Here is a 21,115-nt window from a genome sequence, read left to right on the forward strand (position 1 = left end):
AGTGAAGAAGGATTTCACGGGTTGGAAATATTCCATTTGGTAATAGTAGACTACTTATTGGCAAAGCCATAGCTATCCAATACGTATCATGAAATAAATTAGCAATCAGCCTAAAATTTTGTGAGCATGTGAAAGTCGTCAACAAGGGTGCTAGAGTGGGATATCATCCTGCGGTGTTCGGCGTTGATCTTATCACGTCTTACCCTACAGACACGCGTTATTGGGGAATTATTAATAGCTTTCTTCCTCAACGTTGCGTCAGGGACTTTTTGATTTGACGTTTAATATGGGAAGTATGATGTCATTCTTCGATATGGGGGCCAATCTCTCAATACCACTCCTATCTCGGTTGTTTGAGTAGCAACGGTGATATCTGCAAGCTGACGCAACTGTGAACAAGCAAGGAGCAGTACAGCACCACAACTCTCTCAAATCAAAGAAAACCACGTAAATAATGAATAAAGTTCACTTCTTTCTTATACTTCAAGCCATCAAGTTTCACAATCATCTGAAACACAGCTTACGACACGTGTTGATGCTAGACCCCCCAAGCGATCGCGTCATCCTCATCACGCCTGACGAACAACACCATCACAGCCCATCACACGCCAAGGAACATCCGGATGTCTCGCAGCTTATCAACCATGACCTCGATCACGTCTTCACCCATACCTCTTATAAACCCATGCCTCCCAAGGCTTGGTAAAGAGGGATCATCATCGCAAATGTCATGACGCGAAACGCTCCTCAAAAGCAGCCGCTGCTGCAGCGACCGTCAAGTCAAGATTCATATGGCTCTGTTGACAAGACACCCACGTCACCTCCGAGCTCCGTAGACGAAGGCGAAATCGCCGTTGGAGCTGTTGAACCCTCGCGCTCCGTCGAAGACGACGTCCTCCCCGAGACGTCCCCGATCGGTCGGACCCTCTCGTGGCAGAGCGCCTACATCCTCGTCATCTCGCGCGTCGTCGGGAGCGGCATCTTTGCGACTCCAGGGACAATAGTTCAATCCGTCGGAAGCCCTGGTTTATCTCTGCTTCTATGGGTCGTTGGGGCTGCCATCGGCGCGTGCGGGTTGGCAGTATCCCTCGAGTACGGATGCATGCTTCCGAGATCTGGAGGCGACAAGGTCTTTATCGAGTTTACATATCGACGACCACGATTACTCGCATCCACATTATTCGCTATATACGCCGTGCTACTTGGCTTCACGGCCAGTAACTGTATCATCTTTGCACAATACACGCTCTTCGCCTTTGGCATCAACAAAGACGATGACTTCTGGAGCAAAACCCTCGCCGTCGGGCTTTTGACAGCCGTGACCATAATCCACGGAGTAGTCCCCAAGACGGGAATCAGAATCCAAAACTTCCTCGGCTGGATAAAGATCGCCATCATTCTGTTCATGATCCTCTCGGGCTTCTACGTCGTCCTCTTCCGCCCCAACATCGACGCTGTGCCCAAGGGTCAACTCGCATGGGAGCACCTGTGGGATGATAGCAGCTGGAACTGGGGCGTCATCGCGACTTCGCTCTTCAAAGTCTTTTACTCATACGCTGGTCTTGATAATGTGACCAATGTGATGAACGAGGTCAAGAACCCCGTGCGGACCTTGAGGTCTGTCGCGCTGACGGCCCTGGCGACGGCGTGCGGCATGTATCTCCTTATTAATGTCGCGTACTTCCTTGTGGTACCCATCGAGGACATTAGAGGCAGCGGTGAACTCGTCGCAGCGCTCTTCTTTGAGAAGCTCTTTGGAGAGAGCTTTGGTCGCAAGGTTCTTCCTATGGCGGTTGCTTCATCTGCCATTGGCAACGTCCTCGTGGTAGCATTCGCCATGGTACTGTAGCCCTACCAATCCCCTCAGACAGAGACTAACAACCCCCAGGCCCGAATCAAGCAAGAAATTGCCCGACAAGGCTTCCTCCCCTACTCATCCCTCCTCTCCTCCTCGCGCCCCTTCAACTCCCCCCTAGGCGGGTTCCTAATCCACTACATCCCCTCTTTCTTAGTAATGGTGCTCCCGACGGGCGACATCTACTCCCTGGTGCTCGAGATCGACGGGTACGCCGGGCAGATGATCGCGCTGGCGGTGGCCATCGGCCTCGTCAAGCTCCGGGTGGAGAGGCCGGACCTGAAGCGTCCGTTCAGGGCGTGGTTGCCGGCCGTGTTTCTAAGGATAGCGCTGAGCTGTGCGTTGTTGGCTGCGCCGTTCTTCCGGCCTCCGGATGAGACGGCGACGTATGCGGTTGTGGGATTGAGCATGTAAGTCACTGGCCTCTTTGTGAAGGTCAATGCTAACAGTTACAGATTCGCTTTGGGTGTTGTATACTGGTACATGTGGACAATCGCCATTCCTCGCTGGCGAGGAACCAAGCTGGAGGAGGAAACCCACGTCCTAGAAGATGGGACCACCATCACCAAGCTAAGATATCAGTAGACGGCCTTCTGTCGGTCGCATCCGTAGAACACAGCCGATAGAAACAAATGGCATCTCAGGTCACCGTACACTGCCGTCTTACCGTGAACCGGTCCTTGGCACAGCCTCTAACAAAACAGCCAGCTCATATTAGCGTAGGGGAGCCCAAACGAACAGGGGGGCCATCCCAGCTCGTGTTTCTCTGCCCAGATCTGGCAGCGCTTATCATTGTTGATCCGCTCTCGACTCTTCAAGACTGCCCCATCTTGACTCACGCTGAAACTCGTGCGCCCCCCTTATCTGCCGGCAGTCTTTCGGTTTGATTTGCTTCTTTCAAAGAGTCTCCACAGGAACAAACGTTGAACGGGGCAGCACATGTAAGAATCCGTGCTTTGTGAGCTCAGCTGGGCAGAACCGTAGAGAGGAACCACATCCTTGCCAGGGCAGAGCAGGGCAAGGCAGACTCGGCTCATTCGATGACCCGTGCTAACAAACAAATCTTGCAAACATTTTGCGGGCCCTCGGTAGAAACATCAATATCACCTCTCTTAAGAGATCAAAAACATGGGGAAAAGCATATTTCGGCCGAGTATCTTTTAAGAATGCACATCGTCATTCCTTTCCCCAGCTTGACACTGCAAGTCCTCATTAGTCTCGATAAAGACACTCGATAGACCCGATTGATGATGACTCTGACAGGAGACAGTCTCGCGCCGTTTAGCAAGCCACAGCCCAAAAAAAAGCCTCCTGGCGCCGACATGATTTAAAATTACACAGAGCGTCTTTAGGCTGTCCCCACTTGGAACTTGTTTGGCCAAGAATTGGTAGGGCAGAGACAAACAGGTTCCGCGGGAGATGGGCAGATGAACCTTGTTTTTCTAGAAAGAGACCGGTTCTTTGCTTTCGCTATTCTCCGAGAATTGTCGGTCGTCGGCCATCGCGGTCTACGGTAGGCGAGGTCTGTTAGTGCTGCGCAGTGCAAGCTGTGATGCTGTAAATACGCGCCCACTCCAAGAAGTGGTGGAGATTCGTGGCGTTGGCCTACTCGCCTCACAAGAGGTTGTATCAGCTTGTCAGGAGAAGAGAGGAAGAAGAAAGAAAGGAGCCAGACTGCTTACACAAACTGGTAACTCGTAACCATCGTCTTTCACAGATAACAGCCACAAAAACGACTTCTTCTACAACATCTCCATCTTCATCCAGCCTTGCGTTTCAGACTCCGGTATGTCTCTCCCTACTCAGCCCCAACAGGGCCAACACCAACATCCCCTCTTTCTCCGTCTCCCTCTTCCTTCAATTTCACGGTACCGCGCCGTCGGTCCCGACGTTGACAACAAAAACCTTCTCGCCCCCAGTTCGACCTCTCCCGTTAACCGACCCCTGACTAACTAAGTGGGGAGGGCCCACGCTTACAGGGATCACCAACCAGGGTTTGACCAGCTTCCTAACCGCCACCCAGCTGAACTATCGATTCTTCCTATTAGGGAGGCGTCGATAGCCTCAGCGCGTCTGCAGCTGAACTTGGCCCCCCTGACTGCTGTGCTCGTTCCTGGCTAGACCCCTCCCGAACTAGGACGACATGCTGGGTTGCGAGCTTTCCGCGCGCCGGACCCTCGCCGTCCAACCAGTGCATCTCGCCCTGACCTCATCACCGCTTCTAGTCGGAGAGACGGCGTCTTCTTTTTTTGTTGGCGCTCAACTTCTGGGCCCATCCGCCCGCGGGCTAGTTCCACCGTTTGACCATGAGCCCGGAAGAGTCTCTCTCTTGACGCTAGCGGGACCGGATGGTCCGATCGGTTAATTTCACCCAGTGGTGATGGCAACCTCGGGACTGAGTGGTATATATCCCGTCAGAAGCCTGGCAGCCTTCACAGAGTTTCTTTTCTCACTTCAGCGGTATCATTCTTTTCTTCCGTTGTTGCTGTTGTCGTTTGTTAGACAGTTCACTCGCTCATTATCACCAACCGGATCTGTTTCCCCAGTTCCTACTACAATCGTTTCTTTTAACTTAGTCTAATCTCTATTCACACAACAATGCCTTCTGCCAAGGTCTTCACGGCCGTCCTGGCCGCGCTGGCCGTTCCCCTGGCCAGCGCCTCGCCTTGCCGTCCCAAGGTCACCACCAGCCTGACTGCCTCCAGCACCGAGTCTGCTTCTTCCACTGAGTCTGCCAGCACCAGCGGCACCGGCAAGGGCACCGACACCACTGCCACCAGCACCACTGCCTCCGAGACTGGCAGCACCACCATCTCCGTCTCTACCACCGAGACTCAGTCCAGCGAGACCCAGTCCAGCAGCACCGTCTCTGCTTCGGCCTCGACCACCTCCTCCGGAGCCTGCACCTACTACACTCCCCTGGAGCCCCAACCCGAGGACTGCGGAAACCCGGGTTTCGCCGATAACACTGAAGGCAAGATCATCCCCGGCGACAACACCGCCTACAGCGTCAAGGACTGCGGTAACCTGTGCGGCAAGACCATCGGCTGTGTCTCTTTCTCCTTCAACGACTATGCTGTCGACACCACCCCTTGCACACTGTACACCGTCTCCCGCACGGATCTTGGCTTCTACGGTTCTGAGGACTCTGGTTCCCAGAAGTACTACGACCTCGAGAACTGCTTCGGCTGCGGCCACGAGACTGCCTCGTCCACCACCGGCTCCAGCAGCACTGAGTCTGCTTCTCAGTCTAGCACCGAGACTGTCTCTACCACGGCTACTGCTACCGCCACCTCCTCCACCGAGACCGTCTCTTCTTCCACTGAGACTGCCTCTTCCTCCACCGAGTCTGCTTCCTCTTCCACGGGAACTGCCTCCTCTTCTACCGAGACTGCTTCTTCGTCCACTGAGTCGGCTTCTTCCACTGAGACCGCCTCTTCCTCGACTGAGTCTGCTTCTTCTTCTACCGAGTCTGCCTCGTCCTCCACCGAGACCGCCTCCAGCTCTACTGAGACTGCCTCTACCACCGGAACCACCACGGCCTCTACTGAGTCCGCCACTGGAACCACCACTGCTTCCTCGACCGAGTCTACCACCGCCTCTTCCACTGAGAGCACCACTGCCTCGTCCACCGAGTCTACCACTGGAACCACCACCGCTTCCTCGACTGAGTCCACCACTGCTTCCTCGACTGAGAGCACCACCGCCTCGTCCACTGAGTCTTCCACCGTGTCCACCACCTTCTCCTCCTCCACCATCGGCACCACCTCGACAACCGCTGCCCCTAGCACCACCACCTCCGAGACCTGCACCTACTTCACCCCCATCGTCCCCGCCCCCCAGGGCTGCGGTGTCCACGGCACCGTCGACTCCGACTGCGACAAGCACTGGCTCGGCGTCGCCTTCGAGGCCGAGTCCGCGGCCAAGTGTGGCATCGAGTGTCTCGCCAAGCCCGGCTGCAAGTCCTACAGCTTCGCCACCTTCGGCAGCCAGTGCCAGCTCTACGACGCTCCCCTCAGCGAGCTCAAGTTCAAACCCTGCAACTACGAGACTCCCAAGTACTACGACATTGAGAAGTGCTACGGCTGTGCCCCTGAGCCTGCCACCACCACCACCGCCGCTACTACCACTTCTGAGGCTCCCAGCAGCACCTCTGCCGTCTGCCCCAAGTACACTGCCTCCTTCAGCCAGTGTGAGCGAGACTCCAACTGCGGAACCCGCGGCTACGTCAAGAACGGCGTCGTCATCGGCAACGGCGACAACGACAACCTCGGAGCCTGTGCCAAGACCTGTATCGAGTCGAGCACCACCTGCGAGTTCTTCATGTTCACCAAGAAGCAGAACGGCAGGCCGGCCAAGTGTATCCTGTACTCCGGCGGCAAGGTCAAGGAGAACAACTACCTGGTCGACTTCTTCTACGAGCCCAAGTGCTTCAGCTGCAAGTGGCCCAAGAAGAACAAGAAGAACGGCCCTGGCCACTAAGCGTCCTAGTCCGGGCCTTCTCGTGAGGTTGCGGCGGCTTGTACAAACGACTGCTTCACGAGTGTAACTATTTCACCTTCTAGGACATGTTGCGTGTTGATTGAAGCGGAGGAAAACGGAGTGCACATATATGTACCGTACCTAATTTCTAAATCGTCCATTTCCAGACATGAACATATACCCTTTGTATGACTATACTTGCTATAAAACTTCCCTTCTTCTGTGCTCCAAGAGTTGTTCCTCCTGTCGTGATAATAGCCATGGCTTGACTAGCCACCGTTTTCACCAATCTCTAGCCGGCCGGAAGCGGCGTCTTGGTTATGCCCGTCAAGCTGAGCCTGGGAAATTGGAACTGCCATGTCTTCCTCCGTCCCCTTATCCAGTGGCGTCTCACTTTCTGCCTCTGGTGCCGTCTTGGCGTTTGTCAAACGGATAAGACGGGTTACATTGTAGATTGACACCTCTTGCCATATCGTGTGCTCAGACTCTGATTGAGTGAACCGAAGCTCATCGGGCATCCGTGTCCACGCGTCTCAATGTCTGAGCGGCCGACTTCGTTCTCATACGTCACGATCCTCCTGCCTCAGAGACATTCAACGCGGCTCTGGCATCCCCCCCAACGCGGCTGGTTGCTTTGGCATCTCCTTCTGCTTATTCCCTCTAACCACTGCTCAAAAGTCAGCTTCCATCACTCATCCAAACCTAGACAAACTCACATCGGTCAAACAAGTAGTAGCTCGTCACCAGCAAGATCGGCAGTGCAATTATGGACGCCGTCCACTTCCTCGCCGCCGAATTGTACCGCTTCTTATACTCCTTCTCCTTTTCGGCCTTGTTTATGCCTTGGAGCGACTGGTCCTTTGCCAACTTGGCCTCTTGCAGCCGCTTGACGCGCTGGATAGTCTCATTGTCCGGTGAGCGCCGGCGAGAGGCATACGACCGTGTGACAGTCGTTGACAAGAGGCGTCGGGGTGTCGAGGGCGATTGAAGTTGGTGCTGGAGGCGTTGTTGGAGAGGGCATTCGGTACTGATCGCGCAAGCTCGAGGGAGGCGTTCCAAGAGCTGTCTTCGAGGCGCTTGAAGTAACGACATGATGTATTTAGAGTAAGAAAGAGATCTTGGACGTAATTGGTCAATGCGACGCTGTTGGAGTCGCTTCAATTGCTGTTGAAGACGTCAAGTACAGTGGGTGATGGTGGAAAAGATGGCCACCCTCAGTAACTTGTCTTATCGATAAGCCGGAAATCCTCGGGTCAAAGGCTGCGTCACATCAAGTATCTACACAGGCATCACACCATGAATTATCCAGATACAACGACAATATGTATTAATCAAGCCAGGATATGACCTTGCGCTTAAACGGTAAATAGTCAAGACGGTCATTTTCACTGCAAGCTCGCAGCTTTACTAAAAATGTGGTAATTGAGCCTAATTATACAATCACACTTCTCTCTTCACCGAAACGCCTTTTGCATCCTTCCTTGCACCCTATCCCTCAAGTCGCCTCAATCAGTCATCGTCGGTGTATCGAGGACCAGAAGCTGCGGGAGTCTCTGGTGCTCCATAGGCTGCAGGCGTAGGAGCACCGTAGTAGCCACTTGCAGCCGGCGTGGGAGCTCCAGCTGCGGGAGTTGGGGCCGAGTCTGCTCCCCATCCGCCCTGCCAGCCTCCGGGAGTAGGTGCGTTGACTGCAGGTGTGGGAGCCGAGTAGGCGCCGGGCGTGGGAGCGTTCATCGCGCCAGGAGTTGGTGCCCCGAGAGCTGCTCCGGGTGTAGGAGCATCATAGGCTGATCCAGATGCGCCAGGTGTGTAGCCCCATGAGTCGTTGCCGCTGGCTCCTGGGGTTGGTGCCGACACTCCCCAAGCAGGAGTCTTGGAGCCTGATCCCCAGCTGTCTCCTCCACCGTAAGCTGGAGTGCGTGATCCAGCACCAAAGGCATCTCCATGAGCAGGAGTTCTGCCTCCAGCCTGCCAGGCAGGTGTGCGCGAGCCAGAGCCGTAGGCAGTTCGGCTACCATCATAAGGGTTGACCGTTCGAGAGCCATCGGCCCAAGCGGGTGTGCGCGCTCCGGACATGTCGTGAGCCTTCCAGGCCGGTGTTCGGCCACCTGCTGCGGGTGCTATTGCGAGTTAGCATCAAGAAACATTGTTCCAAACAACAGAACTTACTTCGGGATCCCCAGGCAGGCACCCGATCCGAGCCGCCAGAAGCCATGGGCGTGCGAGAACCTCCCTGCCATCCTGGCACTCTGTCACCACCTCGTCCAGCGCCTCCTGAGTAGCCTCCACGGCCTCGGCCACCGATCTCAATTGTGGCTCCTGTAGTCTTGTTCTTGAAGCTCAGGCAGTCTTTCGGAACTGTGATCGTCTTGCTCTTCGTATGCAGCTCAACACGAGCATGTGTGTCTGTCGTGTCCTTGACAATACCCAGTAGACCCTTGTAGGCGCCCTTCTTGATAATAACAGTCTGGTCAATCGCCTTGTCGCGGCCAAAGGATTTAGCAGGCTGAACGGGCTTGTTCTCGTTGCCGTTCTTGTGGAGCTTGAGCGCTGGGTTCATGGCGTTCAAGTCAGGGCCTGATGATCCGCCACTGACTCGGCCACCCTTGGCTGCAATGGTGTTAACCATGCTAGCCTTGGTGACAAAGACACCCGCATTCTCCTTGCTATCGTTGGTGTGCAAGAACACATAAGAGCGGTGGATGTGGATGATCTTGCCCTGACGCTGTTGACCCGTGTACTCCTTGACGACATCCTCAAATCGAATCTCGGAGCCGTTTCGGTCGGCAGCCACAGCGTTCTTTCGCTTCGGAAGCTTGTTGGCGATTTGCGATGGCATCACCTGACGGGTGTCTCCGAACTGATCGAGAACAACGAGCGACTCACGGTCGACCTTGACAACACAACCCACAGTGGTAGGATCCAGCTGGACAAGGTCGTGAAGAGAGTACTGGCCGAGAGAACCCTGTCCGCCAATGTCACTGGCTTCGCGAAGATCCTTGCTGAAGACGGTGATCTCAGCGTTGGTCTGATCCGACAGCAGAGTCACACGGTCATCCTGGATCTTGACAACCATTCCGACCTCATCTCGGAACTTGCTACCACCAATGACCTTGACATGGTCACCGACTCTGAAACGCTTGCGCAGAGCCCTGATGGGAACGTCAATCTCCTGGCCCACGAGGTCACCCTCCGTGACCGTGATGGACACGACGTCAGTCTGAACTCTCATCGCCTTACCCACCACACCCTTCTGTTCACCCGTGTAGACCTCAACGATGTCGCCGGGCAGATATGTAGCTCGAGCTCCACTATCCTTCAAGCTAGCTGCCAAGGCCTTCAGGTCAAGGTTCTCAGTGCCATCCTCGGCGTTGGAGGCGAATCGTGTCACTTCCTCAAGAGATGGCTCGACTCCGGCCACGGTAAGCTGCTGAATCTTGATATCCTTGACTTGGAAACCATTCTCGAATTCGTCACCCATGTATTGCCAAGTGTTGGTGGTGGGGTTTCCCTGGATGTGTCGCGGGTGTCTCTTTCGAGCCTCGATCTCGCTGAACAGTCTCTGCGGAGGTCGAGGACCTGCGCTGGCGCCAAAGGGTCGCTTACGTTTGCCATCTGCAGTAACTCCTGCGAAGGCATCGTCGCGCATACCATAGTCCAGTCTGGGAATGAAACGAACACGAGCCTCCAGACCATTCTCAGTAACGTCGATGACTTGCGCCAAATCTCCGCTGTGCTTCATAGGCCTCTTGAGGCGGACCCAAGCGCCAGGGGCCAGAGTAGGAGTCTTTTGAACCCGGAAGAGCTCAGGCATATCCTTGATCTCGACCAGAACCATCTTGGAGTGGGGATACACATTAAGCATACTGTCCAGCGCTCTCATGATGTCGGTCTGGCGTAGCGCCTCAACGTAGATGAAGCCCTTCATCACCGATTCGGTGCCACCGCGCTCAAAAGCAGCAGTGATGGCGAGCTCATCCTTGGTACCAGCTCGCTCCTCAATGCGCTTCATGATGGAAAATACAACCTCTCGCTCTTTGCCTTCCTTACATCGGACGGCCCAGATGCTGGGGTCATCAACACTGGGGAGGAGGAGTCGCTTCGGGACGATGGTAGCGTCTCGGAAGCCCTTGCCCGAGCGTCGGTTACCGTATCGCTGTCGCAGGATTTCTGCCTGCTTCTCAGCATCCATGCTCGATTCCATATCTCGGCGTCGATCGAGCTCGCGATGTCGTCGGTCGTCATTGATTCCACCAGATCCAGGCATGTCGTCGGGATGCTCGTTGGCGATAAAGTCTCCTATCTCCTCGCCAAGGACTTCGTCGTCCTCTCCTTCATCCTCGTCGTCGACTTCGGCTTCGATATCGAAGAAATTGGCGCCTCTCTCCTTGCGGCGCTTCCGACGATGCCCCTGAGCGGACAATTAGTATGGCTCTGGGGAGATACCAGACCACCCGCTGGCGCAAAGGACAGACTCACCTGCTGGACATCCTCGTCTTCGTCATCTTCCTCCTCCTCCTCATCCTCGTCATCATCATCATCGCGGCGTCTTCCATCGTCATCTTCTTCTTCCTCTTCCTCTTCATCGTCGTCAACATGTCGCGATCTCGCGGGTCGCTCGTCCTCATCATCGTCATCATCGCGATGCGCAGGGCTGCTGTCACGAGCTCGCGATCTCGATTGTTGATCATCACCATCTTGCTCCTCATCAGACATGTCAGCTGGCGCGGGATTGAAATCCTCCTCATCCTCCGAGTCGTCGAAGCGCGAAGGGTCGTGGGAAGACATCGTGGCGAGGAGGCCGCGACACGTAGCGCGTCGGGGATCGGTTTGGGGGGTTTGCTCGAGGAATATGAAAGGAGGAAGAAAAGAGAATTAAGAGGCGACGATGAGAAAGAAAGAAAAGAGAAGCGCTTTGATGGATGACAAAGAACCTCGAGCGATGAGAGGTCTAAGATTCAAGGTTTCCAGAGCTTGATGCTGAACGGCAAAATCCCGGCCGTTGTGCAGGCAAGTCAGGCGCTGCACAAGTCGCATAACGCGTTATGTGACACGTGCTAATTTGATCCGAACACTGTAATACACACTGTACATACATCACGGCCAACCATCAAGGACTCACTAGGTAGTGTTATGGCATTTAGAAGTCAGGTCTTCGCTGAAATTGGTAATATTCTTATGCTTATGGTATAACTTCACTGTGCCTGTTGGTCGAGGTCCCATCCTGAATGAGCGAAGTCGGGCAAAAGGAGCACCTCTCGACGACAAACTTGTGATACTACCAGCTTGACTGCGATTAAAGTGGCTCGAAAACAATACACTAATCATTCAAAGAAGACAGACGCTTCATTGCAGTGGCGATAAACTGTTCTGCAACCTCAGAAGCGCATCTCGGGTGGCGGATGTTTGTTGAGACAGCAGGAGGCAAGACTTGGGCCTGAGTGATGGTCTAGGAAAACAGAGGGTTCACAACGTATATAAAGTTAAATTAGGCAAGTCACTGGTAAACACATATGTGGTTGGTGAGATGTACCTCAAGATAGGCACCATCTCACAACGCAAACCCCTATCATACAGAGCATCCCCTCCTCTACCCCTTTTCCTTTGTCCATCGACAGTCTGTAGTGCATGTTGAATCAAGTCTATATCACCACCCGCATCTTCGTTCCAAGTTTCTCCCCTTGGGCGCATCTCTTCATGTCCTCTATATACCCTCATCGGTTGGAAGCCCCGTCTCTGCTGGCGTATCCATGACCCGCCATTGGAACTGAAGCTTTCAGGCCGTAAGGTGTCGTCTGCTGTGTCGTGACTTTGCCAAACTCATACATCGCTTGGTAATCACGGCATGTGCGACCCGAGTCCGTTGAAAGATCGCCAATGTCCATGATACACCTTTCATGTTGTTTTCATCAACCACTAACCTGACCCAAACCAACCCGCCACCGCGCCGTCCACGTTTTGATCCAGCAATCCGGCTATGTCGCAGATGCTCCGGAAACTTCAAACCCTTCGAAAAACTCCAGGCTTTGCATAATGCATGTACCATACCCTAACCAACCTCATTCTACATGAATCAATCATCAGTCCTCAGAGTAGAGCCCGGGCTCTACCCCATGCATAACAAATGGCACCGCCAGCCCATTACAGGTCTTCACATGACTCGAGTTCCCCAGATGCCACGTCCAGCACTCACTCCAAGCCACTCGCCGCACTCCGAGTTGGGCAGATGTGGTACCCAGCCGAGATTTCCAACCTCGTAATCGCATTGCCAGCTGGCCACAGGGCTTCTAGGGTTATCCTGTTGAGGCGCGCCGTTCATAGGCTGAGATCCATGGTTGTTGGAGTTGAGGAGATCCCAAAGGAGAACCTGACAGTCGTCACCTCCAGAAGCAAGCATACCCCGTCGTAGAGGCGACCATTCGATGCAGTTGATAGCTCCACCGTGGCCGCGGAGTTCGAGCAGGGCCTGGCCTGGCTGTCTCACGTCCAAGATGCGAATCGTGTTGGAGTCTTGAGCAAACGTGGCGAGGAGATGAGTGTCGTGTGGTGAGGTGGCAAGTCGTAGCAGAGGTGGAGGGTTCGCCATTGTCTGCTGGGCCAGCGTTGGGCTGATTCGACCGCCGTTGGGGTCTAGATATCTGTCAGTAGATGTACCAATATTCAAGTCAAGGCAACCCACCTCTCTCCTCCTTGCCGGTGGGCTCGTAGATAATGGTCGAGTGCTCCAAGCTTCGCAAGTCAAACATGCGAACACTTCCATCCTGACCACAGCTAACAAATACGTCTACGCTCTTAGCGCAGAACCGCACATCGTAGACCTCCTTATCGTGGGCAATGAGTTGAGTCTTTGCGGTGAGCGAGGGAATATCCCAGATAGTACATGTCGTATCTATGCTAGACGTAATAATGAGACTTGGGGAGACGGTGTTCCAATCGAGTGACGTGAGTGGTGCGGTGTGGTCTGGAGTCTTTGAGTTGGATAGCAGAGCAAGCGGCGTCAACTTGGTGACAGCATTGTCACGTCGGCCAATCGTGTTGCTAGGAGTCGAAGGGTTCTCGTTGGGCAGAGACCATAGACGCAGGTGGTCGCCCGAAGTCGCAAGCAGGTCAGTAGACTGCTTCTGAGAAGAGGGCGGCTCCCACAGCAATCGGGTCACGGGGTAAGAGTGGGTGGCTTCGGCCACTTTGGTGAAGTCGAGGCTATACTTGGATGTGCCTGGCGTGTAGACGTCCTGGGGAGTTTGAATGATGTGACTATCGAGGATTTGGATCTGGAAATGTCAGCAGGTGGGTGAAGATGCGTTGGCATGTCATCAACGCACAAAGTTGTGGCCATCCTCAAGATAGCTCCCCACGGCCAGCTTGCCGGCACCGTTGCCCTGAGGTGGCCATTTGCACCAGTCAAAGGCATAAATAGCCCAAGGAGCCAGGTAATTGCTCGTTCCAGGTTGCGCGCCGGCTGGGTCGTATCCTCCTATGTTAGCTGGAGCGCCATCAGACATGCTCGAGTCGGCTCGAGGACGAATGTCGGCTAGACCAAGCGGGGTGTTGGAGATGGTGCGCTGAGAACCGGGAGCATTGTACTTGGAGGGGTCGAGCGGCGACATGAGGTGGGAGGAAGAGGCGCCGCCAGGCGTCGTAGGAGTATAGGCGTGGTAGTTCGAGGAGCCGTCGTAGGCAGCGGCTGGGCTCGACCGAGAGTAGCTATGGGACATGCTCAGCGGGGGCTTGCTGGGAGTGGCGGCAGTCGCGCTGGCGTAGTCGTGGGGCTGTTGGCCGTGCTGAGACTGGTGATGCAGTGACTGCTGGGAGTGGTGAGAGTGCTGCTGGTGTTGCGGCGGCGGCTGGTGAGAGAGAGATGAGGCAGGAGAGGCCTGCTGCATCGGCGAAGCCAAGTTGGGCGAGGCTGGGGCACCGCGAGCGGACAGGCCACCGGCGGGTTGGAGGACGTTGGGCACCGAGGACGCGGAAACGGGAGCGGACTGGTACTGGGGGTTGGCAGGCGACTCTTGGAGCTTGATCTGGGGCGCGAATTCGTAGTCTTGTGGCGACATGGAGATTGGAGCACCGGTCTGGCTCAAGCCCGGCATGTGCAGTTCGTCTTGCTGAGACTGAGAGCCAGAACCAGAACCAGACATGTACGAAGAGGAGCCCACCTGCGTCTGACGCAGTGAAGGGGGGAACTGCTGTGATTGGCTCATGGCGACTGAGGTGTTCTAACTTCTGGCTGGGGGCCCTTTTGGCCAAAGAAGCTCGGTGGGCTGGCGCCAGAGACCGGAACAGATGGTGGAACAGTGGCTGACGAGAGGAAAAGAGTTTAAAAAAAGAAGCGCGCAGACGACAACGGGAGATGCAAGTCGGGAACTGGACTGGAGTCAGTCAGAGTGGGTTAACAGAATCTCCCTCGGCCGTTAGCTGCTGAAGATGCGAGGGTCTCGCTCGGCAGTTGATGGCTTGCAGTCGTCCGTCCCATCCGGGTGCCAGGCGCCTGTTGCTCGCAGGAACAGAGGAAACGAACCCTCGGCCTTGGGTGTATTATTGGGCGCGCATCAGAGACAAGAGAGGGTTGAAGAAGGGGAAAGGAATGGGTTGCGAACGATGCTCAGCGGGGAGTTTGGAGAAGTGCGGGTGCGGGCGGCGGAGACAGTTCCGTTTGAGTCGATCGGGCGAGGCTACCAAATAGCGCCCAGGCAGAGGTGAAGGACGCGGATACGAGTGTTTAATGAATGGTTCGCACCAAGAAACAGCCGAGTTCTCGAAACCGAGGGCAAACAGATGCGCCTCGCGAGAAGATGTTTGCTGCAAGTTGACGGCCAGGCGACAGTTGGTGGTGGTGGAAATGAAAACCAATCTTGCCCGGTTTAGCAGTCCTACCTGCCCAAGGATGCGCCTTCCACTTCCAACGTTACCACCTCCCTGATATGATATGCGCCGGAAGATTGAAACGGCAGCAAGGAAAGGCGACCAAGGGTCATGTATTATGATTAACTGTTGGGCATGCTTATCAACGGTAGATATCGTGTCTTGGATTGCTCATCGCTCGTGCTGACAGCCCTAACCTTTCACATCTATTCTGTAAGTTCTCTGATAAGGCACGCCATAAGGACTAGAGGAGCATATGATAGAATCTGCCTGCACGCAACGCCTTTAGCTAAGGTTCTTCTGACATGCTGATAGGCAGGTGTCACGGAAAGCCTACAGAGCTCACCTTCACTTTAATCACATGGAGGGCAGGTGAAACCCCCGTGACGCGGCTGGAGGTCCCCACTCCCCGCGCCTGTGGATCGCAGGAGCTCCCAAACGGGGAATCATGGCAGGTGCACCCCAGGCGGGCACATGCCAACCCTGGAAGCTTTCAATTCTCAGTTTCAGATCTCCTTGTGACCTTATCCAACCCACCATATGCCATTCACGACAGCGGATTCTACTTCAGCAACTGGCCTTTTCGGAATCGCGACACTTGGTGCAACAAATCTCACGGATTGTAGCTGGCAGCGCTCGACCGATCCGGTGTGAGACAGCTCTTACCCGACTCTGAGCGCATGTAGGCGACCATCTTGCCCTTTGCGACGCTGGTCCCTTCTACTCTCCTCACCGCATACCAACTCTCGCGACCGAATTACCCCTCCTCAATATGCCGTCACCGTCTATTCTCGACCGCATCTCGAGTCCTCGCCAGGGGCTCTCCAGCTTATCGATACGCAGCCCTCCTGTGCGCGAAGTCAGCGAGTATGACTTGGATGACCTTGAACCGCGAGCCGAAGACCCTATCCTCGACCAAAGGCCCCCAGGCCCCAGGCTTCGAAAGCCACTTCAAGCTACTTCCACTGCGTCAACTCGACAATCCTCTTCTCCACCTTCGCGCGATGGTAAACGTCGCTACTCCGACTCTCCCTCCCGAACGAGACCGAAGCCACTCTACGCCGGACCACCACCTCCAATTACTACGTCGGGTCTGATCCACCAGCGTTCTTCTCAACAACCAATTCCTTCGAACCAAAGTGACAGCGTGTGGGGATATGGATTGCTCTCACCAACCCGGTTCGGGCTCGGCACCAGTTTGCTGGACCAGAAGCCGCCGGAGAGCCACCCTCGTCGCGATTCAATATGGCGGAGTATGCAGCGAAGAGAGAAAGCTATCGAGCGCGAGATTCAAGAGCTTCTGGACCTACAAGCCTCGGGGCTAATTGCTGGTAGCGGGAATGGTTCTGAAAGGGACTTTGAACGGGACAGCGATACTGGCGAAAGCACATTTTACTCTACAGCCACCTCCAAGTCACAAATGGTCAACTCTTTGCACATTCCGACAAGATCGACGCGAGAAGGAAACGTCATTCCGGTGCGACAACCTCCTCCGAAAAAGCCGAGAGGATTGAAGTCAGCTCGAACCGGCCTTCACCAGTCCATGCATGCATTATTTCAACTAAAGGCAGAAGAGGACGCCCATCTCGATACGGCTCTGGCGCAAAGAAAGGATGCTCTCACCTACCTCGACAAGATCAGCACAAGGAGAGATGAGATTTATGCCGAACTCGACACGCTTGAGAACAACGAGGAAGAACCCCTTGGTCGAGAGTTGCGCGAGCTTGGCGCAGAGCGTGAGGCTTTGGATCAAGATATCCGCCTCCTCGAAGAGAAACTGGTCGGGATGCGAAATCGTCGTCGATGGGTACGAGAAAAGATGGAGGATGTGAAGAACCGAAGAGAGGCAGGCTTGAGCGGATACCGAGCTGCTGGACGAGATGTGGACATGGAAGTACGAGCGCTGATGCAACGACCACCTATTACTCCCTTGGATATCGACGCTCTTGGACCCAGCGCAAAGTCGCAGTCAAGAGAAGACGTCGAATCACTGCGAGGAACAGAATTTCTACAACTGAGACCGGAGCGCCGTACAGCCGAGATGGCCAGGACGTGGTGGCAAGGAGAGATTGGGATCCTTGAACGTCGCAAAGCCCAGATATCGAAAGATCGCCAGGCTCTCGACGAGGGATCTCGGGTTTGGACCGAAGTGACCGGCATCGTCGCTGAGTTTGAAGCTGGACTCCGGGAGCTAATAAAGACTGGACCAGTCGACGATTCTGATGAATCTCAGCAGACGAAAATGCAGAATCATCTGGCAAAGATGGACTCTGTCGTCGAAGCCCTGGAGGAGCGGCTGGGTGTAGCTGAGCAGAAGGGTTGGAACCTTCTCATCTGTGCTATCGGCGCCGAGTTGGAGGCCTTCTTAGAGGCTAGAGCACTCCTCAAGGACTCACTTGGTGTCTCGGATGAACCTCCAGTCACGGAAGAGTCGTCCGATGTCAACGCATCAAGAGAGGAATCCGAGGAACCAAGCCAGGAGAACCATGACGAGAGTCACGACGAGAGCGATAATGAAGTGCCGGCCGACTTGTTGGTATCGAGATTCGAGGATCACGACCATGATCCCCCGGACAGTCCTCAGCAGCAGAGCGTGGTGCTCAGACGGGATAATTCTGAAAACAGTGACGTTCCGCCGGCATTTCTGGCAGACCCTCAACAGAAGGTGGACTAGGGAAGAGGAGTGTTTACGTTTTAATATGAATCATGACAGTATACGGACTTGAATAGATATCAGACTACAAGGGTTGAGGCGTGTATTGTCCCCGAGATTGACCTCAAGCAGAGAGCAGTTGGACAAAGGAGCAGGAGTTTTTCTCATGAATTCGGTATCATTGATCCAATGTTCGCATTCCTAATCATATATACCCGAACGCCGCTATCAAGATCTGGTGCGTCGTGAAGAGCCGAGGTTCGTGCGTTGTCATGGTGGTAGGTAACGTAAGACTTGTCCCGCCTCTTCCAAGTGCCCGTGGCAGAGTCGTCGGTGCATGTGCGCAACGTATTGGCGCCCAGAAAACGTACGTAAATCATCAATCGGTTCCCAAGGTTTGGCCGTGATCGTGCTCGAGTCGGAGGGGGTTCATGGTATCGAGCCAAGTAAGCGGTGAACCCACAGACTCTCGTCAATGTCTAGCTCATCGAGTTCGCTCAAAGAAGCCGCTGGAACCGGCAATGGCGACAGACTGATCCATGACCCATTCACCAACTCCCAGGTACTTGGTGATCCAGCCGGAAACCTCCTTGTTCTCGCCGGCGACCTTGTCCGTCTTGAAACTGTATCCAAACGATTCGTGTTAGAGCGTTGTTTTCCCATAGGCGGTGTAATCTCGAAAAGGGGAAGAGAGCGCAGAGACTCACGTCAAACCGGTCGATCGCTTCATTCCAGCGAGGAAAGCCGAGACTATGGCGCATGAGTTAATGGTCTGTTATGCAAAAGAGGCCGGGCAATGCGCGGAGCGAGCAACCTCGGCACGGGGGTTGGATAACTCACTGAGAACGGCGTCGAAGGCATAGTGCGTCAACCGTCCGACCTTTGACCAGAGTCCCAAAGTCAGCAGGTCGAGGAGCTGCAAGAGAAAAAAGTCTTTAGACGTGCCAGGCCAGAGAGCGACAGCGGCATCAGACAAGAGCGGGAGCTCGGGGGGAGAGAGGCAGGCTTCAATGTCGGGAAGCGGGGGAAGTACATACCACCATGATGGGCAGCTTCTATTGAGATGTGTAGGGCGCGGTTTGAGTGGATTGACGTTGAATGGCCCTAGCGTAGGTCCAGAATCGTTTCCCGTAGTTCGATATGAATCGCAAATAGATACAAGGCTGGTCGTTCAAGGTGATAGACAGTTGATGGAGTCGCTAGTTCATCATGCGACAACGCCAGCTGGGGAACGGGAGTCTGGGGTGGGTCCCCGGCTCACCGGCGCCGAAAGCTCCGGGGAACGTTGGCTGGACGACCTCCATTGGACCCAAGCACGCACTCTCAGCTGGCACCGTCAAGTTTCACGTGTCGACGGAGACTCAAGATCTGACCGTCCCAAATCGCTGGGTCTCGTGACATGTGACATGGTGATAAAGATAACGACGACCTCAGTTGAAAGAGGAAGAAATCACCGGGGTTGAGCCGATGGAATATAGCTAGGCCAAGAATGGGTAGAGGTTCTGCTGGAGTCGGTCTTTGGTGGCGCACATTATAAATGAGGCATCACCATCGCCCAGGACAAGCCTCAGGGCGGAAGTTCCAGATTAGGAACTAAGACGGCGAGCCTCTGAGTGGTCTGGGCTGGACCGGCCATGATGGGTCTCATAAACGATGCAGCACACGTTTCCATCTGCAGCTATTCAGCCGCTAGTATCGTAGTCGCCGTCGAGGGTCCCCTCAGCGACTCAAGTTTCTCGCATTCGGCCTTACTCGAACCGAGCCCAGAGAAAAAAAAAACCGAGTCCAGACGATGGAGGGGTCCAAGGGTCCCAAAAGCACCGCCGAGCTCTCCGTTTTGTCTAGAGCACGAGATGGAGGAGGGGGAGGGGGCAAAGCAAAAGCAAAATCCCTCATGATGGACCCCCGCGTGGGCCAGACTTCTTGTTACATGTTCGCTTCCTTCCCCCCCAACGGGTGATATCTACCGATATCTGGAGATGGAGTCGGTCAGAATGCCGTTACTCAATGCGATGAGCTGTGTCTGAAACCTCATTCGCGCCTCTTGGGTGAGGGGCTGCTTGTAAGTGGGTTCCCGCCGGCGTCTTTTTTCTGTTGAAAGACAGGTCGGTCAGCAAAAAGCCATCGAGGGATGGATGCCATGCCAAGCGTCTTGATCGATTTGTCAAGAGATGGGGGCTTGTTCGTTTCGAGCTTGGAAAGGCATTCTCCGGCAGCGTGGAATTGTCTCCGCGGTCAAGAGTCTCTCCGCATCGACATGATTGTAGTTGCGGTTTGAACCCTAACAGCTTGTCTTGAGTTGAGTGTGATGACAGGAACCAGGAACTCATGACAGCACTGTAAACTGTCCCGCGTTTGATAGGCCCAGCTGACAGTATCATGGGCCCGTTGTCTCTCCTTGCGCGTCATAGACATGTGCTCTCTTAAACTCCAATGGTTGAGCCGAGTCGTCACCTGTGTCTCAACTCCAACCGCCTTCTAGGTTGAGGTAGGGAATGGCCCTGCAGCTATCTCCTTGCCAAGAGACGCCTCCAACCCTTACCTGTATGCAATAGTCACACAAACCCCGACTCCAATCGTATCAGCAACCTCAGCAACATGCCGCCCAAATAGCTGACTGATTGGGTCCCCTTGTCAGCCAGAGCCCAATCAACGCCTCGCCGGCCGTTGTTGAGGCGTTAGGTAGAGTGACAAAACAAGGTCAAGGTCAGTGCCCTTGAATCTAATCGAATGAGGGGAGAGGCAGCTCATTCGCTGGTGCTGGGCGCGTCTTTACGTTGGCACCATCAAGTACCCTGCCCGTGGGAGGGAGGAAAAAGTGACTCAACGGTTTTGTACGTGTACAAAGAGGATACAGTCAGCGACGAGCCGGGGATGACAGCTAGAGCGCTGAATATTGGAACATGGGCATCGTGATGCTGAAGCAATGGCCGAATATTGCTTTTCATTTTTATAGCTTCGTTTTTTCTTCTTTTCCCGCAGGGTAGGTACGATGCATCTCCAGCCCACTTGCCTGTGTGGGACAAAGCAGTTCGCGAGCGAGGGAAGGAGCTAATGTACTGTCGGCTGCTGCAGTAGCGGGCGGAGCACTTTGCCCCGAGAGGCCACTGTAACGATGGTAAAAGCCACCTAACGCAGCGGCGGGGATTGGTGGGGGAGGCAGCTACCCAGGAGGGCAAGGCAAGCAGCTCCAGGTAGCGCCTTGCTGCGACCTCCAACGACGACATGAACCATGACTGAGAGGCAAACACGCTGGCCATGGG

The 21,115-nt window shown here is 54.7% G+C and overlaps 7 protein-coding genes across 7 annotated transcripts; 3 read left to right on the forward strand and 4 right to left on the reverse strand.

The window, feature by feature from the left end:
- Positions 1–730: 730 nt before the first annotated feature.
- NCS54_01114200 (Hypothetical protein) lies at positions 731–2,440 on the forward strand (the record flags this gene model as incomplete). Its single annotated transcript, XM_053156426.1, has 3 exons — positions 731–1,840; positions 1,889–2,265; positions 2,311–2,440. The coding sequence occupies 3 exons, from the start codon at positions 731–733 to the stop codon at positions 2,438–2,440; spliced, it is 1,617 nt and encodes a 538-aa protein (XP_053012401.1).
- A 2,013-nt stretch (positions 2,441–4,453) lies between these two features.
- On the forward strand, positions 4,454–6,337 carry NCS54_01114300 (Hypothetical protein; the record flags this gene model as incomplete). The annotated part of the gene is made up of 1 exon (XM_053156427.1): positions 4,454–6,337. One exon carries the CDS (start codon positions 4,454–4,456, stop codon positions 6,335–6,337), a length of 1,884 nt encoding a protein of 627 aa, XP_053012402.1.
- Positions 6,338–6,930: 593 nt separating this feature from the next.
- Positions 6,931–7,429, reverse strand: NCS54_01114400 (Hypothetical protein; the record flags this gene model as incomplete). Its single annotated transcript, XM_053156428.1, has 2 exons — positions 6,931–7,004; positions 7,054–7,429. 2 exons carry the CDS (start codon positions 7,427–7,429, stop codon positions 6,931–6,933), a joined length of 450 nt encoding a protein of 149 aa, XP_053012403.1.
- Positions 7,430–7,846: 417 nt separating this feature from the next.
- Positions 7,847–11,125, reverse strand: NCS54_01114500 (Transcription elongation factor SPT5; the record flags this gene model as incomplete). The annotated part of the gene is made up of 3 exons (XM_053156429.1): positions 7,847–8,457; positions 8,507–10,748; positions 10,817–11,125. The coding sequence occupies 3 exons, from the start codon at positions 11,123–11,125 to the stop codon at positions 7,847–7,849; spliced, it is 3,162 nt and encodes a 1,053-aa protein (XP_053012404.1).
- Positions 11,126–12,488: 1,363 nt separating this feature from the next.
- On the reverse strand, positions 12,489–14,538 carry NCS54_01114600 (Hypothetical protein; the record flags this gene model as incomplete). Its single annotated transcript, XM_053156430.1, has 3 exons — positions 12,489–12,967; positions 13,017–13,608; positions 13,660–14,538. 3 exons carry the CDS (start codon positions 14,536–14,538, stop codon positions 12,489–12,491), a joined length of 1,950 nt encoding a protein of 649 aa, XP_053012405.1.
- Positions 14,539–15,932: 1,394 nt separating this feature from the next.
- NCS54_01114700 (Hypothetical protein) lies at positions 15,933–17,873 on the forward strand (the record flags this gene model as incomplete). The annotated part of the gene is made up of 1 exon (XM_053156431.1): positions 15,933–17,873. The coding sequence occupies exon 1, from the start codon at positions 15,972–15,974 to the stop codon at positions 17,871–17,873; it is 1,902 nt and encodes a 633-aa protein (XP_053012406.1). The 5' UTR covers positions 15,933–15,971.
- Positions 17,874–18,336: 463 nt separating this feature from the next.
- On the reverse strand, positions 18,337–18,895 carry NCS54_01114800 (Hypothetical protein; the record flags this gene model as incomplete). The annotated part of the gene is made up of 4 exons (XM_053156432.1): positions 18,337–18,475; positions 18,560–18,602; positions 18,693–18,768; positions 18,890–18,895. 4 exons carry the CDS (start codon positions 18,893–18,895, stop codon positions 18,337–18,339), a joined length of 264 nt encoding a protein of 87 aa, XP_053012407.1.
- Between the last annotated feature and the right edge of the window lie 2,220 nt (positions 18,896–21,115).

Source organism: Fusarium falciforme, chromosome 9 (assembly GCF_026873545.1).
Source record: "Fusarium falciforme chromosome 9, complete sequence".
NCBI classification, from domain to species: Eukaryota; Fungi; Ascomycota; class Sordariomycetes; order Hypocreales; family Nectriaceae; genus Fusarium; species Fusarium falciforme.